The sequence below is a fragment of the Heterodontus francisci genome, chromosome 30, assembly GCF_036365525.1.
Source record: "Heterodontus francisci isolate sHetFra1 chromosome 30, sHetFra1.hap1, whole genome shotgun sequence".
Classification (NCBI taxonomy): domain Eukaryota; kingdom Metazoa; phylum Chordata; class Chondrichthyes; order Heterodontiformes; family Heterodontidae; genus Heterodontus; species Heterodontus francisci.
The window spans coordinates 43,820,081-43,847,877 of record NC_090400.1 but is presented as its reverse complement, the minus strand read 5'-3'; the positions used below and the strand labels follow the sequence as shown (position 1 = coordinate 43,847,877).

General features: G+C 42.2%; 1 protein-coding gene across 1 annotated transcript; it reads left to right on the top strand.

Annotated features, from left to right (window-relative positions):
- On the top strand, positions 1-27,797 carry tp53i13 (tumor protein p53 inducible protein 13). The gene is made up of 9 exons (XM_068010456.1): positions 1-424; positions 2,187-2,261; positions 6,649-6,684; positions 10,684-10,742; positions 16,034-16,112; positions 16,985-17,113; positions 18,318-18,524; positions 19,408-20,725; positions 24,413-27,797. Exons 1-9 carry the CDS (start codon positions 305-307, stop codon positions 24,523-24,525), a joined length of 2,136 nt encoding a protein of 711 aa, XP_067866557.1. The 5' UTR covers positions 1-304; the 3' UTR covers positions 24,526-27,797.

Here is a 27,797-nt window from a genome sequence, read left to right as displayed (position 1 = left end):
CTGCCCTGTGTTTGTTACATTGGAACTGTGTCAGTTTCCAGCCATGTCTCTGCGTTCCATCGCGGCGCTCGCATTTCAACTTTAATTCACTCGCATTTTAATAGGAGACCCAGGGAAAGAGAGGGCGCCGCTCGCACAACCCAACAGCCCTCCGATGGCCGGGCTCCTGCGGCCGCGGCCACAGCTGGCCCCCGGGTACGTGCTGGCCGGCTGCCCCCAGCCCGATCCGCCACATGTCCCAGCGCCAGTGAGCCGGCGGCCTCGGGCTGAGAACCGGCTGCCGAGTGAGTTATAGCGATTGGTTATGGTTCGGAATTCGTGCGGGTGCTTCATGGAGCCCGGGGCTGGGCTGCTGCTCCTGCTGCTGTTGGGTTCGCCTCGAACGGAGGCTAGGACGCGATGGGCTCCCTATGATCATGACAAGGTGAGTGTAGACACCCCTGCTGTAGCTTTGACACTTTCCCCTAAATTTAATATAAACTGCAGAAAAAAACGTGTTTCTTTGCAGTTTCAGTTTTAATCGTTTACTTCCTTAAAACAATGAAGATCCTGACTTATTTCATACTGACCAGGCAATGCACTTTATATGGAAATCCAGGATTTGGAATAATGTTCCATGATTTCACCCCAGTGGCATTGGCTGGGATCATTATTGAGGGGTCAATTCAACTGGGTAACATTATTCTAGGAATGAGTTGACTTCGTGTCTTGTTCTCAGCCTACACTGGCTTATCTGTTGGGTATTGTCAGTGAGGGGCATCTGTTGTTCACGGCATTTCTCCTGTATCTGACGAAGGGAGAACAGCATGTCAATGGTCGATCTCTCGTGCTTTCGTGCAGAGAGATCGACTATTGACATGCTGTTCTCCCTTCGTCAGATACAGGAGAAATGCCGTGAACAACAGATGCCCCTCTACATTGCTTTCAATGATCTCACCAAAGCCTTTGACCTCGTCAGCAGACGTGGTCTCTTCAGACTACTAGAAAAGATCGGATGTCCACCAAAGCTACTAAGTATCATCACCTCATTCCATGACAATATGAAAGGCACAATTCAACATGGTGGCTCCTCATCAGAGCCCTTTCCTATCCTGAGTGGTGTGAAACAGGGCTGTGTTCTCGCACCCACACTTTTTGGGATTTTCTTCTCCCTGCTGCTTTCACATGCGTTCAAATCCTCTGAAGAAGGAATTTTCCTCCACACAAGATCAGGGGGCAGGTTGTTCAACCTTGCCCGTCTAAGAGCGAAGTCCAAAGTACGGAAAGTCCTCATCAGAGAACTCCTCTTTGCTGACGATGCTGCTTTAACATCTCACACTGAAGAGTGCCTGCAGAGTCTCATCGACAGGTTTGCATCTGCCTGCAATGAATTTGGCCTAACCATCAGCCTCAAGAAAACGAACATCATGGGGCAGGACGTCAGAAATGCTCCATCCATCAATATTGGCGACCACGCTCTGGAAGTGGTTCAAGAGTTCACCTACCTAGGCTCAACTATCACCAGTAACCTGTCTCTAGATGCAGAAATCAACAAGCGCATGGGTAAGGCTTCCACTGCTATGTCCAGACTGGCCAAGAGAGTGTGGGAAAATGGCGCACTGACACGGAACACAAAAGTCCGAGTGTATCAGGCCTGTGTCCTCAGTACCTTGCTCTACGGCAGCGAGGCCTGGACAACGTATGCCAGCCAAGAGCGACGTCTCAATTCATTCCATCTTCGCTGCCTTCGGAGAATACTTGGCATCAGGTGGCAGGACTATATCTCCAACACAGAAGTCCTTGAAGCGGCCAACACCCCCAGCTTATACACACTACTGAGTCAGCGGCGCTGGAGATGGCTTGGCCATGTGAGCCGCATGGAAGATGGCAGGATCCCCAAAGACACATTGTACAGCGAGCTCGCCACTGGTATCAGACCCACCGGCCGTCCATGTCTCCGCTATAAAGAATTGGCCTTTATAGCCACTCCAGGCGCTGCTTCACAAACCACTGACCACCTCCAGGCGCGTATCCATTGTCTCTCGAGATAAGGAGGCCCAAAAGAATTGTCAGTGAAAAGTCTCTGTTCTCCCGACTGTGATGATTGGTCAAATAGCATTGCTCGAGCCTGAATTGCTGACAACTTATGTAGCTTTGCTTGATTGTAATCACTTGACATTTATGATGCCCCTCTCTTTCTTTTTTAGTTGAAGCTACAAACAGATTTACCACCAGTGCAAGTGTTTATCTGTCCTGGACCCACTTGGCCACTTCCAAAAATGGTAAAGTATAACGTTTCTATCCATTGTTCTCAATGAATATATATTCCATTGTGGAATAATAACTCCATTGGAAAACTGGTACAGCCATGACTAATTAGAGAAATTAGGGACAATATTATTAAAAGAAGAATGACATCCTATGTGACAAAGGTAAACTTTCCCTCTTCATGCTTCTCATCCTGTCTGCAGCCTTTGATAGGGTTGACCACACCATCCTCCGACAACGCCTGTCCACTGTCGTCCAGCTGGGTGGGACTGCTCTCACCTGGTTCTATTCTTATCTATTAAATCAGAGCCACATTATCACTTCCAATGGCTTCTCTTCCTGCTCCCGCACCATTACCGCTGGTGTCCCCCAAGGATCTATCCTTGGTCTCCTGCAATTTCTCATCTATATGCTGCCCCTCAGCGACATCATCAGAAAGCACAGCGTTAGTTTTCACTGGAGGATATTCCAGAACTTGGGTCCTAGGCAACTGAAGGCACAGCCACCAACTGTAGAGTGAATGAAATCAGGGAAGCTCAAGATGAGTGCAGATATCTGAGGGTTGTGGGGCTGGAGGAGATTACAGATAGGGAGGGGCGAGGCCATGGAGGGATTTGAAAACCAGGATGAGAATTTTAAAATAGAGACGTTGCTTGACCAAGAGCCAACGTAGGTCAGTGAGCGGAGCAGTGATAGGGAAACGTGTGTTGGCGCGAGTTAAGACACAGGCAGCAGAGTTTTGGATAACCTTAAGTTTACAGAGTAGAATGTGGGAGATCAGCTAAAGAGTGCATTAGAATAGTCAAGTCTAGAGGTAACCATGGCATGAACGAGTTTCAGCAGCACGGGAGATTTGGGTAAAGTTACGGAGGTAGAAATAGGCGGTCTTGGTGGTGCGAAAATATGATCAGATGCTCATCTCGGGGTCAATTATGACACCAAGGTTGCAAACAGACTGGTTTAGTTGCAGGTTGCTGCCAGGGAGAGGGTAGAGTTGGTAGCTAGGGAACAGAGTTTGGAGCGGAGATTGAAAACAATGGCTTCAGTCTTCCCACTAATTAATTGGAGGAAATTCCAGCTCATCCAATACTGGATGTCAGATAAGCAGTCTGATAATTTAGCAACAGTGGAGGAGTTGAGAGAGGTGATTGTGAGGTCGAACTGGGCGTTGTCCAATTTGTTCGTTTCTACATACTAGTAAAAGCTCTTACATACGGTTTTAAAATTTCTTGCTAGATTACTCTCTCATTCTATTGTCTCCCGCTATCAATTTCTTGGTCATCCTTTGCTGATTTTTATAACCCTCCCTGTCCTCAGGCTTAATAATCATTTTTGGCAACATTGTAAGCCTCTTTAACAACAATTTATATTTATATAGCACCTTTAACATAATAATACATCACAAAGCGCGTCACAGGAGCAAAATAAAACAAAATATGACAGTGAGCCACACAAGGAGATATTGGGCCAGAATTGTACAGCCCCCACCCCCCCCTCAACAAGCAGGCTGGTGTTTGGGGCGGGGGTAAAATTGAGTGGGAGGTGTGGTGGGAGGCTGTTCCCAACTCTCTTGCTGCAATTTTATGTGGGGCGGTGGCGAACAATGGCCTGCTCGCCCCAGACCAATCAAGGCCTTTAAGTGGCCAATTAACTGCCACTTAAGGGCCTCCTCCCACCACCACGGGTATTTTACTCTCGACAAAGGTCCCAAGAAACAGCCTCCCGCTCCTGCACTTCTGAAGAAGGGTCACTGACCTGAAATGTTAACTCTGCTTCTCTCTCCACAGATGCTGCCAGACCTGCTGAGTATTTCCAGCATTTCGTGTGAAAATAAGTTGTTGGGATGATGCAAAGAGATATAGACTGGTTAAATGATTGGGTAAGGAGGTATCAGATGGAGTATAATGTGAGGAAATGTGAATTATCCCCTTTGGGGGGGAAGAATGGAAAAGCAGAATTTTTTTTTAAAAGGTGACAGTATAGTAAATGTTAGGATTCAGAAGGATTTGGCTGTCCTTGTACGCAAATCACAAAGTTAATGTGCAGCAACAACAAGCAATTAGGAAGACAAATGGTATGTTAACCTTTATTGCAAGGGGGTTGGAGTATAAGAGTAAGAAAGACGTGCAGCAATTATATCGAGCCTTGGTGAGACCACACCTCGAATCCTGTGTACAATTTTGGTCATCTTACCTAAGGGAAGGATATACTTGCCTTGAAGGTTTACTAGATTGATTCCTGGAATGCGTGGGCTGCCCTGTGAGGAGAGATTGAACAGAATGGGCCTTAATTCTCTGGAGTTTAGAAGAACTATAAAATTCTTTGAGAGCTTGACAGGGTAGATTCCGAGAGGTTGTTTCCCCTGGCTGGGGAGTCTAGAATCAGGGAGTCACAGTCTTGCGATAAGGGGTTGGTCATTTCGATGAGACATTTTTTCACTGGATCTCTGGAATTCTCTTGCTCTGAGGGCTGTGGATGCTTAGTTGATCAATATATTTGAGACTGAGATCGATAGATTTTTGGACACTAAGGAAATTGAGGGATATGGGGATCAGGCTGTAAAGTGGATTTGATATAGCATAATCGTATTGAATAGCACAACAGCCTTGAGGTATTTTTTTTTTTAAGAGATACAGCACTGAAACAGGCCCTTCGGCCCACCGAGTCTGTGCCGAACATCAACCACCCATTTATACTAATCCTACACTAATCCCATATTCCTACCAAACATCTCCACCTGTCCCTATATTTCCCTACCACCTACCTATACTAGTGACAATTTATAATGGCCAATTTACCTATCAACCTGCAAGTCTTTTGGCTTGTGGGAGGAAACCGGAGCACCCGGAGAAAACCCACGCAGACACAGGGAGAACTTGCAAACTCCACATAGGCAGTACCCAGAATCGAACCCGGGTCCCTGGAGCTGTGAGGCTGCGGTGCTAACCACTGCGCCACTGTGCCGCCCAAATTGTATTGTACGGCCTACTCCTGCTCCTATTTCTTTGTTCATTATACAAACTAACCAAAGGAACATATCAAAAGTCTCCCGATTCCCTGTTGTCCAGTGTCAAAAGTACTATGCCAGGTGACTGATGCCTCATTATAAACTGGGGCAGCACACTGTCAGAAGCTGTTAATGATATACAAGATCATTCTTAACCACAGCAACAAACTTGTATTTTTCTTGCTGATACCAGATGAATCCCCCATAGCATAGAACAAGATAATACTTAAACCTACTGATTTTTAGCACCAGACCTGACAAAATCTAATAATCCCCTGAAAGATGAATTCAAAACTAGGGCTAAACCCAATGAACCTCCTTGTTGCCACACTGTGTGACAGGTGCATCCAGTTTCTTTGCTTGAAGTAGAAAGCTCTTTGTCCTCTCTATCTGTACCAATCTTCTTCTTCTTCTTTGGCCTCCTTGTCTCGAGAGACAATGGGTAAGCGCCTGGAGGTGGTCAGTGGTTTGTGCAGCAGCGGCTGGAGTGGCTAGAAAGGCCAATTCTAGAGTGACAGACAAATTGGTTGTCGGGGCTGTTGCACAGTTGGCTCTCTCCTTGCGCTTCTGTCTTTTTTCCTGCCAACTGCTAAGTCTCTTCGACTCACCACGCTTTAGCCCCGCCTTTATGGTTGCCCGCCAGCTCTGGCGATCGCTGGCAACTTACTCCCACGACTTGTGATCAGTGTCACAGGACTTCATGTCGCGTTTGCAGACGTCTTTAAAGCGGAGCCATGGACGGCCAGTGGGTCTGGTACCAGTGACGAGCTCACTGTACAATGTGTCCTTGGGGATCCTGCCATCTTCCATGCGGCTCACATGGCCAAGCCATCTCAGGCACCGCTGGCTTAGTAGGGTGTATATGCTGGGGATGTTGGCCGCCTCGAGGACTTCTGTGTTAGAGATACGGTCCTGCCACCTGATGCCAAGGATTTTCTGGAGGCAGCAAAGATGGAATGAATTGAGACGTCGCTCTTGGCTGACGTACGTTGTCCAGGCCTCGCTGCCGTAGAGCAAGGTACTGAGGACACAGGCTTGATACACTTGGACTTTTGTGTTTTGTGTCAGTGCGCCATTTTCCCACACTCTCTTGGCCAGTCTGGACACAGCAGAGGAAACCTTTCCTATGCGCTTGTTTAATTCTGCATCGAGACACAGGTTACTGGTGATAGTTGAGCCTAGGTAGGTGAACTTTTGAACCACTTCCAGAGCGTGGTCGCCGATATTGATAGATGGGGCATTTCTGATGTCCTGTCGTACCAATAAGCATACTTTATCACGTGGTACATAGTCATGGGCAAAAAAAAAATCTACCCCACAAGTAAAACCGTTTGGAAATTTTTTTGTTAATGCTTCTGTTTCATCTTTTGATCTGTGTTTTTTACATTCATCAGGTTGTTCCAAGTGTGGCCAAAGAATATTCTGAACAGGTATGATGAAATATTACTGACAAATTGGGTTGAATTGTAACTGCCAAAACTGGGTGGGTTGGGGGTCATGTCAGAGGTTAAAGTGCAAAAATACCTGAAATGGGAACCCAGCGTGCCTCGATCCTGCCCATTTCCAGTTTTAGCAGAGGTGGAATGAGGGGTGGTGCAACCAATCTACTTACAGGAAGTGCGTTGGCGATTTAAATATTATAATGAGGCTACCTGCCTTCATTCTAACAGTCATTTTGTTTTTAACTCATTTTGGCTGGGTTTTGCAAGGCTTTGGGAAACCAGCAGCTGCAAAGAGGTGAGAAGGGCTAAATCCATAAGCAAAGTGCCTTTATTGCACTGCTTGTGGGCCAGGCGGAGCAGGATCGTTTCCGCCAGGCCTAACAAGCTCCCTCCGCGCACCATCTGCTCCCAGCCCTCGACAACCATTGGGTGAAAACATGATGATTGAGTTTGGCTGTGTTATCCCTTGGTCAAATCATTTTTCTGACCTTATGAATGATAACCATCTGTGCAATGTACCAGAGAGTGGCTACATCTGCAGAACCGCACTGCATTTGCTTGGAGACCATACTTTATTCGCCGTGACCAAAATTTAACCAAGGTATAACATAAAAGATAATTTTGAGCTGCCAGTGCAGTTAAACGAATCCTGTTTAACCAGTAATTCGAATTCTCAAAATACAGGAAACTTGCTTTAAGCACAAGTTTAATTTGGCAAGAAATATCATTAGTAGCCCAGATATATATCTCTTATTAGACTTGCTAATTGTGTAGTTTAATGCATACCTCAATGAGTTGCACTGTGGTGTATGTCCCTTCGGCAATTTCTAATATAATGCTCTTTTATTATAAAATCCACAATAGTTTAATGTGTTGGTCCTCACGTGGAATAATCTAATCTATTGTGATTTGTTTCAAGTTATTCTGGTCCCTGGAGTCGTGGTGCAGCATTCCTATAATCCTGATTGGTGTCTCAGTCTGTTGAATGTGACTCATACTGAATGTACAGTCAATGAGCAGAACCAGTTCTCAGATTTGGTGCCCATTCACTTATGGTATAAAATCAAATAAAACCTGCCCTGGAAATGTATTTTAACTGTTGGCCTGATCAGTTTATTGTCCTCTGGCAGCAAGCTGGCACAATTTATGGCCCCATGGATCTGCATTGGTTCTGCCAAAGTTAAGATGACACAAAGTGCATGGTCACAGTGATGCCCACCCTCCCCCGCCATGGATTATCAGGCCTATATTTATGGTAAATTAGTAGAGACCCGCAAAACATTTGCAGTCAAATTAGTATTTTTATTGCCATCTTGTCAGTTATTCTCTGTGACCCTGTCCTATCAAAACCTTCCCTTTTGTTATCGCTTGCCCCACCCCACTTTATTTGCTTAAGGCCTATTGCATTTCTAACCTTTGCCAGTTCTGATGAAAGGGCACAGACCTGAAATGTTAACTCTGCTTCTCTCTGCACAGATACTGCCAGACCTGAGTATTTCCAGCCTTTCTTGTTTTTATTTCAGATTTCCAGTATCTGCAGTATTTTGCTTTTATTATAACTGCTTCTTTAAGACTAAGTTTGTGCAGTGGCATGCCCATTGGAGTTAGACTATGTCAAAACTCTGAAGGCTATATACGGTTATCTTCATCGACAGAATCAAAGCGGATGTATTCTTTTAATTCACCTGATGGCTTTTCTAAAGCATTTTCATTCAAATCTAGTGAATCTTTAGCACAAAGAAGAGCTTTCGAATAAGAAGTTGTATTAAATAATTGTCTCTTCAGTTTTGACCAATTCCATCATCCCCCTTCTCCCCATGCCATTGTCATTCCTCTCATCAATCCCATCCCTCAGGGAAACAATCTCTCCAGCAATCAAAACAGTCCAGACAACTGAAACCTGTATTGTTATAGATTGCTTTTATGAATATCAAAGGTGGAAATGTTTGTGCTAGCAAGCACCTTAGGCACCCAGTGTCAGCAAGTAATTCCTAGGCTATTTACAGCATGATTAGATGTGGAATAAAGTCCTTTCTGTACTTCAACACAGTCTGCTAAATCTAAGCTTAAGTAACTGTATCCTATTGTAGCAGTGTGACATTTTCCACATTAAGGATGTTGGCCTTGACTCAGTGGTAGCACTCTTGCCTCTGAGTCAGAAGGTTATGGATTCGAGCCCCACTCCAGAGACTTTAGTACATAACTTGGGCCAATGCAGCAATGAAAGAGTGCTGCAATGTAGAAACTTCTTCAGATAAGAATTTAAACTGATAGCAACTTGTATTTATTTAGCACATTAATGTAATAAAACCTGCTTTCTGAAGTGCACATAAAAGACCTTGTGGCACTATTTGAAGAATAGCAGAGATTCTCTTGGTGTCCTTGATAAACATTTATCCCTCAACCAAGATCAATAGAACATTATCTGGTCATTATCACATTGCAGGTTTTGAGACCTTGCTGTGCAGATATTGACTGCTACATTGCCCACATTACAACAGTGACTACACTTCAAAAATATTTAATTGGCTGGAAAGCACTTTGAGATGTCTTGAGGTCATGAAAGACACTTGATAAATGCAAATTCTAGTCTTTTTAAGCGGTGATGATGCACTAGTTAAACATCAGTAATAACACAATCATTCCCATAGAAACAGAAAGTGTTAGATGCACAATGAACAGAAGCAAAGTACTGCAAATGCTGGAAATATTCAGCAAATCAAGCAGCATCTGTGGAGAGAGAAGCAGATTTGACATTTCCGGTCGATAACCTTTTAACAGCACTGGAAAACAGTGATGCAATAGGTTTTAAGCAAGTACAGAGGCAGAGAAAGGGGGGGGGGGGGGTGGAGGAGAGAAAAAACAAAAGGAAAAGTCTATGATTGAATGGAAGGCACAAGAGATTAAAAGACGAAAGGGATGATGGTGCAAGACAAAAGAGGAATGGTAATGATACAAGGAAAGAACCAAAAGCCGGGTCAAGAGGAGATGTAAATGGCAAAAGGAGGATCATTTCCAACAGCTACTATTCAGAAAAATGGAGGCAGTTGTTATGATCTGAAATTGTTGAACTCAATTTTGTGTCCGGAAGATTGTACAGTGCCTAATTGAAAGATAAGGTGCTGTTCCTCTAACTTCTGTTGAGCTTCATTGGAACAGTGTAGGAGGCCAAAGGTGGAGTCCAAATTAGAAAGGAGGCTGAGAATTAAAATGACGTGTAACTCTGAGCTTCCAGTCACCTCTGCAGACTGAATGGAGGTGTTCAGCAAAGCGATCACCCCACCTGTGTTTGGTCTCCGGGATGTAGAGGAGAGCACATTGTGAGCAGTAAATACAGCATACTAAGTTGGAAGTAGTGCAGTGGAGGTATCTGTAATCGTGGGCAGATCTGAAAAGGGAAGGGTGGAATTTAAATCTGAATCCATGTGGGATAAGTCAGAGCCAGAGGCAGTTGCTGAGGAAATAGCTGTGGCTGAGAAAACAAGTTTTAGGTACCTGCTCAAACATGAGAAGGGAAACCGAAAGCATTGAACATGAATAAGTTAAAAAAAGACTAATTGTAGTCCCATTGGAGAGAAGAGCAGAACTTCAACGTGGGCAATACATGAACACACAATGAAACCATTCTGTTGGAGGACCTTATAAGCCAGGTTGACAACTTGCTTGTTTTGGGCAGTACCTGTGTCCAACAGGTACAGAATGGAAATGTTCCCAAGCACATCCTACATATTATCTTTATAACCAAAGAGGAAATTCCTACCCCATTTGGCTTGGCTAGTTTTGAATCCAGCATGCAAGCTTGATAGGACAATGTGCTATTTAACTTAAGTAACCAGTTATCTGGATACTAACTGGTCTTGATAGACAGCTCAGTAATGTGTGGGTTAACTTGGAAACTGGCTGGTTTTCCAGTTCAAAAATAGGCAGATTTTGGTATTAAATATGATAAGACCACTGTCTGACTCAAGGTGCTTGCTTTCTTCACAGGAGGCTGCTCGTGTGTGTATGGGTGAACGGATTGAATACATTAAGCCAATTTCAAACAGGTACTGGGAAATGACACTGCATGATAATGGCTTCAACCTTTTAATTTCTTTTATCTCTTCTACGTAAAGTTTTTAAAAAATTAGATTGTTGAGGGTGTACTGCAGAATATTCCAAGCCATACGTTATTACTGTGAAATCTGTATCATTGTCAAATGATGCAGAATGCAATGATGTATGTGCAGAATCGGTTATGGGCTGATTCTCTGGAACATCAGCTTTAAAAAAAAATAGTATTTCTATTGTATCCAATATAACATTGGTCAACAACGTCTCAAAGTGTCTCACATACAATGAATTATTTTGAAGTACAATCACTATTATTACACAGGCAAACATGGCTGTTACTCCTCATGCTGCAAAATCCCCACAGGGTGATGTGCAGTTAGGTAATCTGTTTATGGTGGACAGCAAAATCATCGGGACTGCCTGCTGTTCATTGAATAGTGCCATGGGATCTGAAGCACCCAGAGCAGGCAGACTGCTTTGATCTGATCTGATCTGAAGGACAGTAGCTCTGCCAATGCAGCACACCCCCAGGATTACACTGGAGTGCCAGCCTTGATTATGCACTCAAGTCCTGCCAGCTAAACATGCAAAACAACTGTACAAGAAGAAAACTTTGTATTACAAATAACATAACCAAAAGAAACAGTTTCCATGAACTGATCGCTGAGATGCCTTTTCATCTGAAGAATGTATGTGTTTTTTGTAGACGTTGACAAGCAAGCACAATACAAATTAGCTAATTGCTGTCAGTTCACATATTTTTTTATTTTTATTTTTTATTTTAGAGATACAGCACTGAACAGGCCCTTCGGCCCACCGAGTCTGTGCCGACCATCAACCACCCATTTATACTAATCCTACACTAATTACATATTCCTACCACACCCCCAACTGTCCCTATATTTCCCTACCACCTACCTATACTAGGGGCAATTTATTATGGCCAATTTACCTATCGACCTGCAAGTTTTTGGCATGTGGGAGGAAACCCACACAGACACAGGGAGAACTTGCAAACTCCACACAGGCAGTACCCAGAATTGAACCCGGGTCGCTGGAGCTGTGAGGCTGCGGTGCTAACCACTGCGCCACTGTGCCGCCCAATGAGGGATTCAATTCATTCGGAAAATAAATAATTATATTCACTAAGTGTTAACATTATTACTATAGGAATATAGTAGATTCAATTTGGGGTTCAGTACAGTGTGAATTTGTTGCACACATGCTCGATTATGGGCAAATACATCTTTATATACGACTGCCGTATAATTCAATGTCTCAATATATAGCCCTGCAAATACTATGTGATGTAACAGCAACACAACATAATGCATAAACTTAAGAAGATATTTGCATAGGAATGCAAACAAAGCAAACTTTTATTCATAAGCACAACATTATGGTGGGCATGGTTAATTTTAATCACTTCTTAAAATAATGATTTCATCATAAGTGTCATAACATATATAATTAAACTGATAGAAATATGCAGATAATTGGAAAAGACTGTATGCATACCAATGACTTTATATGAAATGTTTTAAAATCCCATGGGCTAAAAATAACTAAAGTTTGAACGATGAACATAAACATTCTCCCAGTACAATACTACTCATCCTTCTCATGTTGCTTTCTGGCAATCCCATTAACTGTAGTTAATAATGTCTCATAATTTGTGTGTTTGATAAGTTTCTAAATCTAAATGCAGTCTACGTTTGGGGGAAGGGCAGCAATTGGGCAGGTTTCCGTTTATACAGCCACGGCTCATTAGTTCCTTGTAACCACATAATCGTTTTCTTTGTTAATGCTGCTCGTTGGTTTTGAATGCTGTAATTGGTGTGTATGATCAATTTGACTGTAAAATTTCATTTGTCTGTGCTAATGACAGCTCATTGGTGCCTTACAATCACATAAATGTAACATTAGAAAGGCAAAGTGACATCAAGGGGCAGTTTGAACTTTAAAATGCATTTTGAGGGTCAAAATACTGTAGAATTTAAATTGGGAGGTGAGTGTTGGAATTTATGAAATAGTTACATATGAATGTTTAAAAATGTGTACTATGTTAATGAGGTAAACAATGGAATGGTAGAAAATGTGTTTTGCTAAATTTGACCTATATGATTAGCTCAGTGTTATATTGTTATTTTTAGCTGCAGAATGAGCATTGTTAGTTTTACAAATGAGTTGTTCAGAGCGTTATCAGTAGCACATCCTTCAGGGAAGTCACCTGTGCTACCTTGTGTTCTTGGATAGTGGCGCAGATTTTGTGGGAGAAATAATGGTGAGGCTATCAGCGTTAACCATTATTAAGTAGCAAATTGGACAGGAACCTCTGGGGCCCACACATGTACAGTTAAACGTGATATTAAGGAAGTTGTTGTCTGAGTTATCCTGCACTTCCATAAGATTTGCTACACTAGTACCTTGTCCAGAGACTCTGCATTCAAACACATGTCCACTAACCATGCCACACAAAGGTAAGGTCTATCTTCAGGTGTAAGTGAGTCCTTAAAGTCTTCATTACTAACAAATAACCTCTCTAGTACTGAAAATTAATTCTTACAAGAATGGAGTGTCATCCCTTCAGGTTTTAATTATTGTTGGAGATTTAAAAAATGTTCTCAACTTTTTGTCTCTTCTCTCCATCTCATCTTTCTGTCCATGATCTTACATTGAATTAAATATTCAGATTTACACTTCCTGCTTTAGACTCTGCGTGTCTCAGTGGGGTTTTACAATCTGGCTGAAGAGACACTCTGTTACTTGGCCTGTTCACACAAGCCACAGATCCCCTGTAGAGGGTGCCATGCTGTTTCGAACTTTAAGTTGCTGCGCAGAAGTCCAGAAAAGTCCGTGGGCAAGTGCTGACTGCGCAATCCAGGCCAACATATTGGTTACGTCACATGTAGGATAATCTTGCTCTGTGATCCCACCCATAAATGAGGTGGAAAATTATGCCTACTGTCACATTGCACCCAGTCCAGGATTTCCTTGCCCTGCCCCCTACCTGCTAGCACTTAACCCTCGCTGCTCTTTTCCACCACCGTATGCCGTTGAAAGTTGTAGTGCAGGGCCTGGGTTGGCAGTGGATTTTTTTCCTTCCCAGTTACCACTGCTTCCTGGGCTGCCATGTGAATGTTGACAATAGACTTTGTGAAGTGGCATAAAGGCTCCACGTTTCCCCAATTGAGGGAGAGGGCCTTGCTGCGACCTTGTCTTCCTCTACTCAACCCCAGAAACCCCTCTGCTTTAAGGCCAGAATTGGCTAGAATTTCCTTGGTCAGTCCCTTTTTACGGCAGGAATCACACTGGGAGCCTGACTTAGTTGTGTAATCTTACTTAAGTATTATTTGCACCACACAAGTGTCAGGCGATGACCATCTCAAACAAGGAATAATCTAACCATCTCCCCTTGATGTTCAATCACATTACCATCACTGAATCCCCAATCAAAATCCTGGGGGTTACCATTGACCAGATACTGAACTGGAGTAGGCATATAAATACTGTGGCTACAAGAGCAGGTCAGAGGCTGGGAATTCTGTGGCGAATAACTCACCTAAGCCTGTCCACCATCTACAAGGCACAAGTCAGGAGTGCAATGGAATACTCCCCACTTGCCTGGATGAGTGCGGCTCCAACAACACTCAAGAAGCTCGACACCATCCAGGACAAAGCAGCCTGCTTGGTTAGTACCCCATCCACAAACATTCACTGCCTCCACCACCGATGCACAGTGGCAGCAGTGTGTACCATCTACAAGATGCATTGCAGCAACTCACCAAGGCTCCTTAGACAGCACCTTCCAAACCCCCAACCTCTACCACCGAGAAGAACAAGGGCAGTAGATGGATGGGAACACCACCACCTGCAAGTTCCCCTTCAAGCCACAAACCATCCTGACTTGGAACTATATCTCCCTTCCTTCACTGTCGCTGGGTGAAAATCCTGGAACTCCCTTCCTAACAGCACTGTTGGTGTACCTACACCCCAAGGCCTGTAGCGGTTCAAGAAGGCAGCTCACCACCACCTTCTCAAGGGCAATTAGGGATGGGCAATAAATGCTGGCCTAGCCAGCGACGCCCACATCGCATTAACGAATATTAAAAAAAATCAACCCCCAACTCAAGAAACTGTATTGGAGCCAATGCAGATTTGAAGTGTAAAGCAAACTTTTTGCTCCTGTTTAAGTAATTTAGTAAAAATCTTGAGTTTACAGTAGCACACAACTAAACATTGCTTCTGGTTGAGACTCAAGTGACTTATTGGTCCGGATTTTGCAATCAGCGGTGAAGCGATGGTGCATGCCCCCGATGTTGATGAAAGCTGCCCCCAGACATCTACCAATGTGGATTTCACCTTTCCCAACCTTCATTTGAATCTGGTGCCAAGTCAAGGGGGGGGTCTCTAGGCATTCAGCAAGTGGTGTCATCAAGCAGGGTAAGCAGTTAGTCATATTGAAAACTTCTCGCAGACAATAAACCAGGAAGCAAAATGTATTGCCTATCCTTCATTTTTAAATTATTTTGTTGCGAGCAAGCTAACGATTGGGACACACAGTTTCGCCGTCAGTACAACCACAAAATCCCAACCATTATATCTGCCCATGTACTCCACATTGGCAGCGATTTGGACCAAAGGATGTTCCAAAAAGACATCGGACCAACATTTTGCTTTTCAGAATTTTTTTTTGGACAATTTTTTAAAATTTAGAGATGACAAGGCAACATGTCCAATTATCTCAAAGCAACGCAAATCTTTCACGTATTAATTTATTTTAACAATGTGTTTAATACAAAAGCAAAATACTGGAAATCTGAAATATAAACCAAAAATGCTGGAAATCATCAGTAGGTCCAGCAGCATCTGTGGATAGAGAAACAGTTAATGTTTCAGGTCAAATAACCTTTCATCAGAACTGTTCAGCAACTTCTGTTTCTATTCAACAATGTAGTTAACAAAACAGTTGACATTTACATTTTATTAGAGACCTTCTGTTAAACGGTCAGTAAATTACATTTATTAACTCTGATCTGCTGGTACCGTGTATTGGTGAATTCTTCGGGATTTGCACCTTCTGAAGATGGCAAGATGGTGTAGCAGATAAAGTGGCATTTTTTTTATGTTGACAGTTTCTCACACTTTGAGTGAAGTCCTGATACTTTGAAGGAGCTGTATCAATGTGCAAAGTGTTAAGCAGACCCACTGATGGTGTGTAAAGGAGGAAACCCACCTCATAGCATGTTGCTTACATAACCCTTTTTCTTTTTCTACTGGATAGTGGCATGCATCGACCCATCTGGGCAATGTATGGAGAATACTTGTATATCCCTCCCCGGCGCTGGGTCCACAACCTGCAGGTATTTCATTACTGTTTGATAAGTTTAAACTTTCTTTCTTCCAAAGGGAACTTTTAGCCACACAATTGTTTATTAAGTGTTCAAATGGGAGAGTGGGGGAATACTACTGTGGCGTGAGCAGTTATAGTGTTGTCTAGATGATGAATAATGGAAAATCATGGACTACAAGACTACAGACTCAGGCAGCCGGCTGGGATATAGAAAGAGACAAGACAGCCAAGAGAGGTGATGAGTATCTGCATGATTGAGGCTGTAGATAATCCACCGGCTTTGCAAATGGATAATGGAGAGCCTCAGCAAAGGCAGTACTTATGCCACAATGTTGGCTGGCCGTCTTTTATTTATGACATGTATAAAATGAATTCTGGAAAAGCAAAATAACTTGAATCAGTCAGTATTTTTAAGTGATTTTCACCAAAATAGAGTTATAACAATATTTTGGATAGTTTCTTCAGTCAACTCCATACTTTAAAAAAAGGTAATAATTTGACCGTGGTTCATGATGCTTTTAAGTAATCTCATTGAAAGGCAAAATGAATCATCTATTAGTGTTGACTTTAGCAAGCTCATTGACTGTCATTAAACATATGGATGCCTGATTGTTCAATGTTAAATTAGCAGGATTCTGGACTAATGGTGATTATTGTAATTTGCCACTGCTTGTTAGATGCCAGAAAACTCACTCTTTTTCACTCGGGCCTACCTTCCTGCTCCAGCTCTCATTACTCCAGCAGTACTCCACTCTCTTACCTCTGCCCTGAACTTTCACAGGGGATCGTCTCATCCTTAATTTTGCATTTTTGGTTAAATGTTACTCAAATTATAGTTAATTTGCTTTCATGTTAGCTAAATTGTTCTGTTTTCTTGTCCAGTGTGGTGGGATAGCTTTCCTTTATCATCCTTGTGTGCATCCCAGATTGAAGGAGGAGCTCTCCCTACTTGCAAGAATGTGCATGTACAAGCACATCATCACTCCACACCTCAATCTCAGTCAGCAACGGGTAAGCAGCTCTTTCAGCTAACACTACAAGAGGCGGCATTGAGGCTATAAAATGGATTTCCTCCCATCTCCATCAATGATCCATTGATACAGTTTTTAATAAATTAATATGACTTCCACAGAGAGTCAAATGATGGATTCACGCAAGAGGAATGTGAGAAGAACTGTTTTTTTATGTTCCGAAGAAGGGTCACTGACCCGAAACGTTAACTCTGCTTCTCTTTCCACAGATGCTGCCAGACCTGCTGAGTGAATCCAGCATTTCTTGTTTTTTTATGTATTGTGTGGTAATGACCTGGAAATCGCTACCTACGAGGGTGGTGGATGTGGAGACAATGATTTCAACTTGAAGGAAATAAAATTGCAGGGCTACGGGGATAGAGTGGGGTTGGGGGAGTGACTGGATTGCTCCCCGGAGAGCCGGCATAGACCCGATAGGCCGAATGGCCTTCTATGCCATAAATGACTCTACGCCTCTATGTATTGTTCAGTGGACTGGGGATGAATTTGCATAGAACCAGAAAACTTTGTGTACGCTGACTACCAAGAATGCAAGGGATACAGCTGGATGTAGTTGCATACATTGAGAGCTCGTGAGTAAACATGATCTGAAACCAATTTATAGCAAAACATTGTAGATGTTGAAATGTCAGTCTGCACCATTAGGGCAGTTTTGTTCCGTAGACTCATATTTACTAGGATCTAGATTAAAAGTTTGGAAGGTGACCCAACACCTTCATTATGACTGATGGGAAGCCGTCACATCAATTATCTGTCTCAGACAGACAGCAGGTCCCATAGCAGAAACTGTAACTGGCAGAGCATTGAACAATGGAACAAGAACATGGGCTGATTCTTAGGTTGTGAAGGGCATTGTATAAAATGCAAGTTGTTCTCTCTTTCACAGGTGGAGTTAAACACGGGTAATATTTATTTGACTTACAAAATATTAATTATTTAGCTATTTAAAATGTCTAAAATCTCTGCAATGGAGTTGTCAGGTTGGAATGGACCATTTTATCTCCTCCCTTTTAGCACGACAAGATCCTACACGGGTACTTGGTATTCAGGAAAAATATATGGAGGAAACAAATGCATCAATACTTTTCCATGAAGAAATGTTCCTTTAATAGAATTCATTGTTCTGACTTAAACACACTCCTTTTTAACTAGGTTTATTTAATTCTACTGTTCTACTTTTACAGCCTCTGGCCCTGGTTGCATGGGGTAAAAGTCTGGAAATGTCCAGGATTAACCTAGCAGAAGCTGTTCCTTGGCTGAGGAAGAGTGTAAATGGGGCCCGTAACTCTGAACTGAAGGATGATGGTGCTTACAATTACCTGCTGATCCTGAAAGCAAAGCTGGCGTCGGATAACAATGATCGAGTTGCCTGTCCTGGAAACAGAGTGAAGGTAAACTGACTGGCTGAAAGAGCAAAATTAAAATCCTTAACTGAAGGAGGTACCTGTAGATGAAGTCACTCTGTCAGTTTGCTTGCTTGAGAGTTACTACCTAAACAATGAAACTTTTTTTCAAGCTAACACGCTATAGAGTTGCTGATGCAGACTTATCAAAGCAAGAATTAATTATTTGTGGTTGCTAGGACACACCTGGCCTACATCAAAGAGAGATTCTGGACTCACTCCAGGTTAGAACTCAAAACTCATAACAGACTAGTAAAAACCAAGGCCCAATATGCTGGCCAATCACAAATGCAGTTTATGTTCAGTTTAATTGTTTTTGCACATGACCCTTAGTTTGATAAAAAAAATTAACAGAGGAAGATTAATAGACGGTCAGACACTGCCTATATTAAATAAATAGCATTAACAATTCTTAAGGCCCTAGGAGCCCACTGTGAGCACTTTATCATGAGTTTGGTGTTAAGCTATACAGAACAAAAAGTCCCCAGGTGTGTGTTACATTAACCAAGGCAACACAAGGGGTACTACAACTAGCTTCAGGCATCCTTGTGCATTGCGATGAAATCAGCCAGAATTCACAGTTATTTGACGTTACTGGAAAACAAGCATGTTAGGCGAGGACAGATTAGGGCTCAACTTGTTATGCTGCACCCCATCTATAAACTGTAATTTTTAGTACTTCTGTTGATCGCACAACTATTTAAATGGCTGTACACACTTTGGGACCTTCTTAGGTTGTGAAGGGCATTGTATAAAATGCAAGTTTTCACTGTCTTTCACAAGTGGAGTTAAACACAGGTAATATTTATTTCTGACCTACAAAATATTATTTAGCAACTTAAAATATCTAAAATCACATTTTCTTTGGCAGGAACTGCAACGCTACTTTAAAAAAGGTGACCTTCAGTCAGCAATAAGAAAATGGAGTAAAGTTGGAGAAAAAATGCTCAGTAAAGGACTGCATGTGATTTTGAGAAGGAGAAGAAACTCTGAGCCCAGAGAACCTACTCAAACTAATAATCAGGTAGCAGGGACTTCTTTCTCTTCACAGGTACACTGGAGGAAGCAAAATAAGGATTCTGCAAATAATACTTCCATTGCAAATCCAGCAGTAAAAGCTGTGCCATTGTTTAGTGGACAACCTGAGGTAGGAAGGAGACAGCCCACTGTGCCAGCAGTAATTGCTAGAGATTCTGAGAAAGCCATGGAGAGCAGGACTCTTGTAAGCCAAGAGACAAAGAAGGGAAACGATAAAATTGGAGGTGAACAGAACAGCAAGGGAAATGAATTGGCTTCCACATTAAGGGAAGAAGTCACAATATCTACCTTAAGTGAAGCCCAGCAGCACGCTTTTCTGGACAGCACTGCTGCCAAGCTGCCAAGTTCTTATCAGCACCACCAGATAGACAACACTTCAGGTTCTTTGCTGGATTTACAAGAAAAAGCTCACTGGACTAATCGTGAAGATAATCTTCCAAAAGGACAAATTAAAAGTGGTGGGAGTATTACTGGTGAAGCTAACAACCAAATGGTTGAGTACCCTGCCATTAAGGAACAGCAGATAGCTAAAATCATTGCTAATACCAACCAAGTTCCAGACAGTCAAAGCCTCAATAGGGACACGGGCCCAAAACTCAAGAATAGGAGCAAACTAAGTGGGAAAAATGTAAAACCTCTGCAGCATAATTCTGAAATCTCTTCCAAAAATGACATTGGAAACAAACAAAATGAGGATACTAATAAAAGATACACTGGAGAGATGGGTAGTGACCGAACAGTGCACAAAATGGATGTGGAGCAACCAGACTCCTCAAAGACCAATGAGACTGTGATCCAGAATGCTCAGGATGATCATAACAATGATACAGCAGCAGTAGGTTCTGGGAATGCTAAGTGCAAATGTGAAGATGGGGCATCCCAGAATGTACAAACTAGGCCTGATGGTGCAGTTTCAAATAATTTAAAAGCAGGGGCCCTTAAGAAAACCCAACACCATGTTGAAGACAGGACGTTATACATCCCCACTCCACGAACAGAGGAAGCGGCCTGGGCAGCTGCTGCACTTGCATTTCTTTTTGTGTTCCTTACGCTGTCAGTGTTGTATACAAGGCTGTACAGAAAATTCATAAAGAGTGACAGTTTATACTGGGCACCCGTTCCAGGCATTGATGGGAAAGAAAGTGTGGCAGGTGAAACTTTTTTTTTTAAATGTTACCTATCCACAAATTTAGAATGGGAACATTTGGTGGAGAGGGAAAAATTGAGGCAATGTCTTGAGATAAAAATATCTGCTGCCATGGTGGCATTACTCGTTTTGAACTGCTTCAGCAGTAAGTAGCAGTGTTGGCATCTTCCAGCAGATGTGAATTTTCAATGCCAACCTACTGGGCATCAGTCAAGTGGCAGCTGGCCAAAAATGTAGCAGGTGACACTTTCATTTTATAAATGTTATCTAGCCACAAATTTAGAATAGGAAATAGTTGATGCAGGTATGGGGGAAGCAAGAAGCCCCAGACATGCACCTGCTGTCTTAGAAATGGTTTGATGGAGTTAGAGAAATTTACCCTGACTGAAATGTTTGGCACTTGCAGAATTTACACTTGAGGAAACAAACAATTTCTCAATTTTATCAGCCCTAACTAAAAGGTCACAATTCACTCTTGGATGAGCTGTAATATCCTTCTATTGAAGAATTAGAAGACTGAACATAGTCATCAGCCCTGCCCTAGAATTTTATATCCTCACATTCAACTCTTCTCCTCCCATGAGGGGGAAAGGTAAGACAAACAAAGCCAGAGCTCCCTGGATGACAGAAGACAGAGTAATATGAAGCAGGAAAAGGGTATATAGAGTACAAAAACAAGGAGGTTAATGATAAACCTGTATAAATACTGGTTCGGCCTCAAATACTGGTACGGGCGGCACAGTGGCGCAGTGGTCAGCACTGCAGCCTCACAGCTCCAGCGACCCGGGTTCAATTCTGGGTACTGCCTGTGTGGAGTTTGCAAGTTCTCCCTGTGTCTGCGTGAGTTTCCGCCGGGTGCTCCGGTTTCCTCCCACAGCCAAAGACTTGCACGTTGATAGGTAAATTGGCCATTATAAATTGCCCCTTGTGTAGGTAGGTGGTAGGAGAATGGTGGGGATGTGGTAGAGAATATGGGGTTAATCTAGGATTAGTATAAATGGGTGGTTGTTGGTCGGCACAGACTCGGTGGGCCGAAGGGCCTGTTTCAGTGCTGTATCTCTAAATAAATAAATTTTTAAAAAAATGAATAAATAAATGGAGATGTTAATGCATTAGAAGGGGTGCAGAAAAGATTCACGAGAATGGTTCCAGGGCTGAGGAACTTCAGTTACATGGATACGTTGGAGAAGCTGGGGCTATTTTCCTTGGAGAAGAGAATATTAAGAGGAGATTTGTTAGAGGAGTTCAAATCATGAGGGGTCTGGACAGATTAGATAGGGACAAACTGTTCCCATTGGCTGAAGGATCCAGAACCAGAGGACGCTGATTTAAAGTGACTGGCAAAAGAAGCAATGGCAACATGAGGAAAAACATTTTTATGCTATGAGTAGTTAGGATCTAGAATGCACTGTGTGAGTGTATGGTAGAGGCAGATTCAATCGAGGCCTTCAAAAAAGAACTGGATAACAGAGAATTTTTTTTGTCGGACTATGGGGAAAAGGCAGGGGAGTGGGACTAGGTGAGTTCCTCTTGCAGAATGCTGGCACAGACGTGATGAGACGAATGGCCTCCTTCTGTGCTGTAACCATTCTATGATTCTATATAATAGATGTCACGTTGATGATACAAATGAGCACCAGGCTGAATGTAGGAAGTTCAGAGGTGAAGTGGGAAAAAGAGAGAGCACGGCAGCCAACATAAAAGGGAATCCAAAAGTCTTCTATTGGCATATAAATGGTAAAAGGATGGTAAAAGGAGTAGAGCCAATTAGTATACAAGAACCAGTTACCAGAGAAGGCAGGCACTGTGGGCCTTCAAAAGGGAGTCAGATCGGGGCGGCACAGTGGCGCAGTGGTTAGCACCGCAGCCTCACAGCTCCAGCAACCTGGGTTCAATTCTGGGTACTGCCTGTGTGGAGTTTGCAAGTTCGCCCTGTGTCTGCGTGGGTTTCCTCCGGGTGCTCCGGTTTCCTCCCACATGCCAAAGACTTGCAGGTTGATAGGTTAATTGGCCTTTATAAATTGCCCCTAGTATAGGTAGGTGGTAGGGAAACATAGGGACAGGTGGGGATGTGGTAGGAATATGGGATTAGTGTAGGATTAGTATAAACGGGTGGTTGATGGTCGGCACAGACTCGGTGGGCCGAAGGGCCTGTTTCAGTGCTGTATCTCTAAACTAAATCTAAACTAAACTAAACTACATTGTATTTAGATGCCAAATACTTATGGAATTCAGTAAGATGTCTGAACTGAAGGCTGTTGTAGCAGTACAATGATAACTTGTATCAATACAGCACCTTGAACATAAAATGTCCCAAGGTGCTTCACAGGAGCGTTAGAGAACAAAATTTGTCAATGAACCACAAAGAGATGTTAGGGCAGATGACAAAAAGCTTGCCCAAAGACAGAGGTTTTAAAGGAAGAGAGAGAGTTAGAAATGGGGAAGTTTAGGGAGGGAATTCCAAAGCTTAGGGGTTTGACAAAGTCACAACCACCAATGGCTGAGTGATTAAAGTAGGGGATACTCAAGAGGCCAGAATTAGAGGAGTGCAGATATCTCAAAGGGTTGTTGGACAGGAGGAGAAGAGAGAGTTAGGGAGGGGTGAGGCCATGGAGCAATTTTAAAATGGAGGCATTGCTTAACCGGGAACAAATGTAAGTCAGCAAGCATAGCGGGGATAGGTGAATGGGACTTGGTGCGAGTTAGGACACAGGCAGCAGAGCTTTGAATGGCCTCAAGTTTACAAAGGGTAGAAAATGGGAGACCAGCCAGGAGATCGTTGTATAAGTCTAGAGGTAACAAAGGCATTGATGAGGGTTTCAACAGCAGATGAGCTGAGGCAGGGTGGAGTTGGGGAATTATAGTTTTAGAAACATGCATTAGCATCCACTTCAACCTTCCCTGACCCACTTAATACATACAGTTCTAGTTTTTCCAAAGTCTCATAACTGACCTCATGACTTGGTACCATCCTAGTTAATCTAACTATCCATTTCCACAGCTCCAATATCCCTTCTAGAGTGAGGTGCCCAAAAATGTGCACAATACTTCAACTATAGCTCAATATCCTAGTTTTTCATCTCATTTTTGTATTTAATGCCATATATAAGCATGGATCCCATTTGTCTTTGAGACTTTTGCCACTTGAAGTTCTGCTGTTCAAGATCTGTGTGTCTGCTGAAATTTCTCTGTTCATCCACGCCATTTGAGAATTTTATGATTTAGGTTATATCTCCATTTTCTGTTCCTTCACCTTTATTTATAATGAACTGTATCTGTCCACTCTCTGAGCCTGCCTGTGGCCTCTTACCTAATTGCTCATAAAATGTTGGTATAATTTCCAACACCAATCTCTGACGTACATCACTGATTACAATTGCCAATTGAGAATATCCATTTACTGCCCAGTGTCTGCTTTCTACACATCAGCCAACATGCTAGCTATCCGTTATCTTTGCAGCAAGTCCTGTTTTGTACTTCTGCAAACATTTTATTGTTTATAAAGTCTCAATATGCCACATCAACTTGTGCAACCAGCAATTTCCTTGAAAAATTCAATGACATTAGTCAATCGTGACCTGCCCTTTTCAATCCATTTTAATCGGTACCCCACCCCAGACTCGTTGCCTAACAAGGTGTACAGCTTTAGATGTTCTAACAACAATATAAACTATTATTTGGTCTCTTACAGATGTCATAAAGAGAAGACTCACCGGGATTGGCAAGAGGAGGAAAAAAAGGCCACTGTACAAAAAGAAATCCATTTCATCCTATGATGTTCTTCCAAGTGACAACAGTGACTGACACTACCAAAGATATTGATTAGGACTACCATTCCATTAGATGAGGAGACTTCAGTGCTCTGATCTAGCCTCTTAAAAGTAGCTGTTTACTGCAGTTGGGAGGTGGAACTATATCTGCAAAGATACATGCATTGCTGGGAAAGAAAGTGCAAAAGGTGGCAGAGATATCCCAAATAGTTTAAAGTTATATATTTTACTAAAGACATGTGACAAGTTACTTTGTTCAATATGTAAATCATGCATTTTCAAATTTCATTCAGGGAGACTGCACAGTTGCTGAGAAATGGCCTTTAGCAATGTTATGTTTCATAACTCACTCTTGTGATTTTACTGTAATCCTACAAAGCACAACTTTACACGATTACTGCCTGTAGAGTTTAAATATACCCATGTTAAATATTTTTATGAAGTGATAAACATCAAAGGATTGTAATGCTGTTTGTAGCAAACTTCAAATACCCTTTTTGAGCCTGCAATGTCCAAGATTTCCTGTCATTTGCAACAGTAATTCATAGCAGACTTTTGAAAAATTCTTGCACAGCCAGCATTTGTTGCCCATCCCTAACTGCCCTTGACCTGAGCGGCTTGCTCAGCCATTTCAGAGGGTAGCTAAGAGTCAACCACATTGCTGTGGGTCTGGAGTTAAATGTAGGCCAGACCAGGTAAGGACAGCAGATTTCCTTCCCTAAAGAACATTAGTGAATCAGATGGGTTTTGGACTAGCTTTCAATTCTAGATTGTTTTATCAATTGAATTTAATTGAATTCTACAAGCTGCTGTGGTGAGATATGAACCTGTGTCCCCAGATCAGCCTGGGTCTCTGCATTACTAGTCCAGTGTCATTACCACTACACCACTTCAGTTTTTAAACCATTAAAAATGAATTGCGAAGTTGCATCATCAGTTTCAGCATAAAATAAATCACCTTAATTTATTTAATCTTAAAACTGCTCAATGTAACTGATAGATGGGGTAGAGGGATATGGGGGCATTGATTTACAAAGGGGGTCCAAGGTTTTGGCGGGGGTGGCGGCAGGAAAGTGGAGTTTAGGCAACAAATCAGATCAGCCATGATCTTATTGAATGGCGGAGCAGGCTCAAGGGGCTGAATGGCCTACGGCTCCTATTTCTTGGGTTCTTATGAGTGGGAAGAGGCTCACCTGTAGCATAAACACCAGCATAGACCAGTTTTTGTGCTGTAGATTCTATCTAATTCTGTGAGCTGGGGAGACCTGTACAGTCAGGTTATCGCAGAATCAATTCCTGCTTGTTTCAATGCATGACCAACCTTGAGAGCAAATTTATTTGCATTTTAAATAATTTGTTACAAATATTGTTAGCCAGGGAGCAGAAAAACTGTTGCAGCAACAATCTGTTTCTTTCTATAAAGGCATAAACTGGAATTTATTTTTGTGTGCCATTCTTGGCGTCCAAAGATTAATGACTGAGCCAACTGCAGCACCTCACCTCTTCCAGACTCTTAAATGAAAATGAAGCTTTGACAAGCCACAAATTTAAACACCCACCCTTTACATTCATGATAACATTTTAAAAAGAAATTAAATTATTTTTGCCCGAAACCATACTCCCAGTGAATACAATTGGGTTATCATGGATCCATAATTTACATGGGACTTTGATTTCACTTCAGAATTGGCTGTTGCGTCACTGAGTGTAATGGAGCAACTCGATCAATGCAGTGAGCTAAGAAAAAGAATAAAGTGGCAATCAGAAAATCATAGTCGGCTGCTGCCCAGATTTTTGTTGTACTTGTTTTTATCTCCTGCTAAACAATTTCTGCTATACTTACAAACAAACACAGGCTCTCATTTCCTGACAGCGAAAATCTCCAGAAAACAGGTTTTTCCAAACCAAATTCTCTCTTAACTTGGCATGGGCACAGAAAGATTAAACTGATTATCAAGCACATAAAAAGAATGTGCTGCCACCTCATTGAGGAAAACTCTGGCTACAAAATATTTGTAGATTGAATAATTATTTTTGTCTCATCTGTAAAAAGTGAAATTGCTAGCTGCAGTGGAATGGGAGTAATTTTATGGGATTTTACTGCAGGGCCATAGAAAAATATCCATACCAATAGGTGTGCAATCTTATTTATATTTAATACAAGATTAGTACAGCATTGTAGTGCATTACTGACTTTTATATTGAAACAAATTTAATTGGAAATTGTATTCACTTAGTAAATTTAAATGTGCAGTGATTTGGCAGTCTAATGCCAGGGTAGTGTTACACAAATGTTGAATTATGTCAGGCATGATCCATTTTCAGCCATACACTTGAGTCTTATCTGCCAGGTTTGAATGGTGCAAATCTACTGATAATGAAAAGCTTGAAACAAATTCTGCAGCTTTCAATTAGCTTAAACAGGCATTTGTCAGAAATGAAAGTCAACTATTTCCTGTTATGAACGCTGGACTTTGTAACATGATTATGTTTTAAAAACTGTGATTTTTAAAAGTTTAAGGTGGAATCCGGAACGTCAGTTGACCTCATCCACTCTGCTAAAGGACAAGACAGATCAAAGACCTTTTTTTGAACAAAGTTTCTGCAGGGGGTAACATCTAAAAAACAATGGGTTTTTGCCCTCCCAGACTTTTGGGTCGCAAAACAAGGAGTCAGTGAGTCTGAAGATGCAAATGTACCAAGCAGCTGTTAACACCTGGGAAAATTAGCGTCAGATATCAGGAAAGACCCAGGTGGCTCTGTGAAACCAGACTTCTGGACTCTGCTTATTGGAACAGGATAATAAACTATTGACTTTTGAGTCCAGATAAATTTAAACAGATTTTCTGAAGGCAGACAGGCTGTAAGAGAAGAAACCAGCGGTTGTGGTCACAAAGGAAAAAGGAGACATCTGCTCTCAGAAGTCTGAGACAGTGAAAGGCTGCGACAACTTGAACCTGTTTTGAAAGCTGAAACCTGCGGAGAAGTAGACCAGCAGGATCAACAGGAATCACCTTATTCATGTACATCCAGGCCAGAAATGTTCGGAGAAGTGAGTGAAGAGGACATTGATTTTTGAAAAGGTCTTGGAGATCCAGCCTATTGCTACTGGCAGGAGCTTGGGACTTTTAACTGCAAAGGATATCATCAAAAAGGGCTGTGTAATGTGCAAGTGTGGTATGAAGTTTTCAAGTATTTTATGTAAAGAAAACACCTTTTTTGTAATTTGGGGTATCAGCTACTTTCAAAGTACTATTTAGTTAATGGAGATTTCGTTTAGTTTAGTTGTTATAATAAAAATCTTAA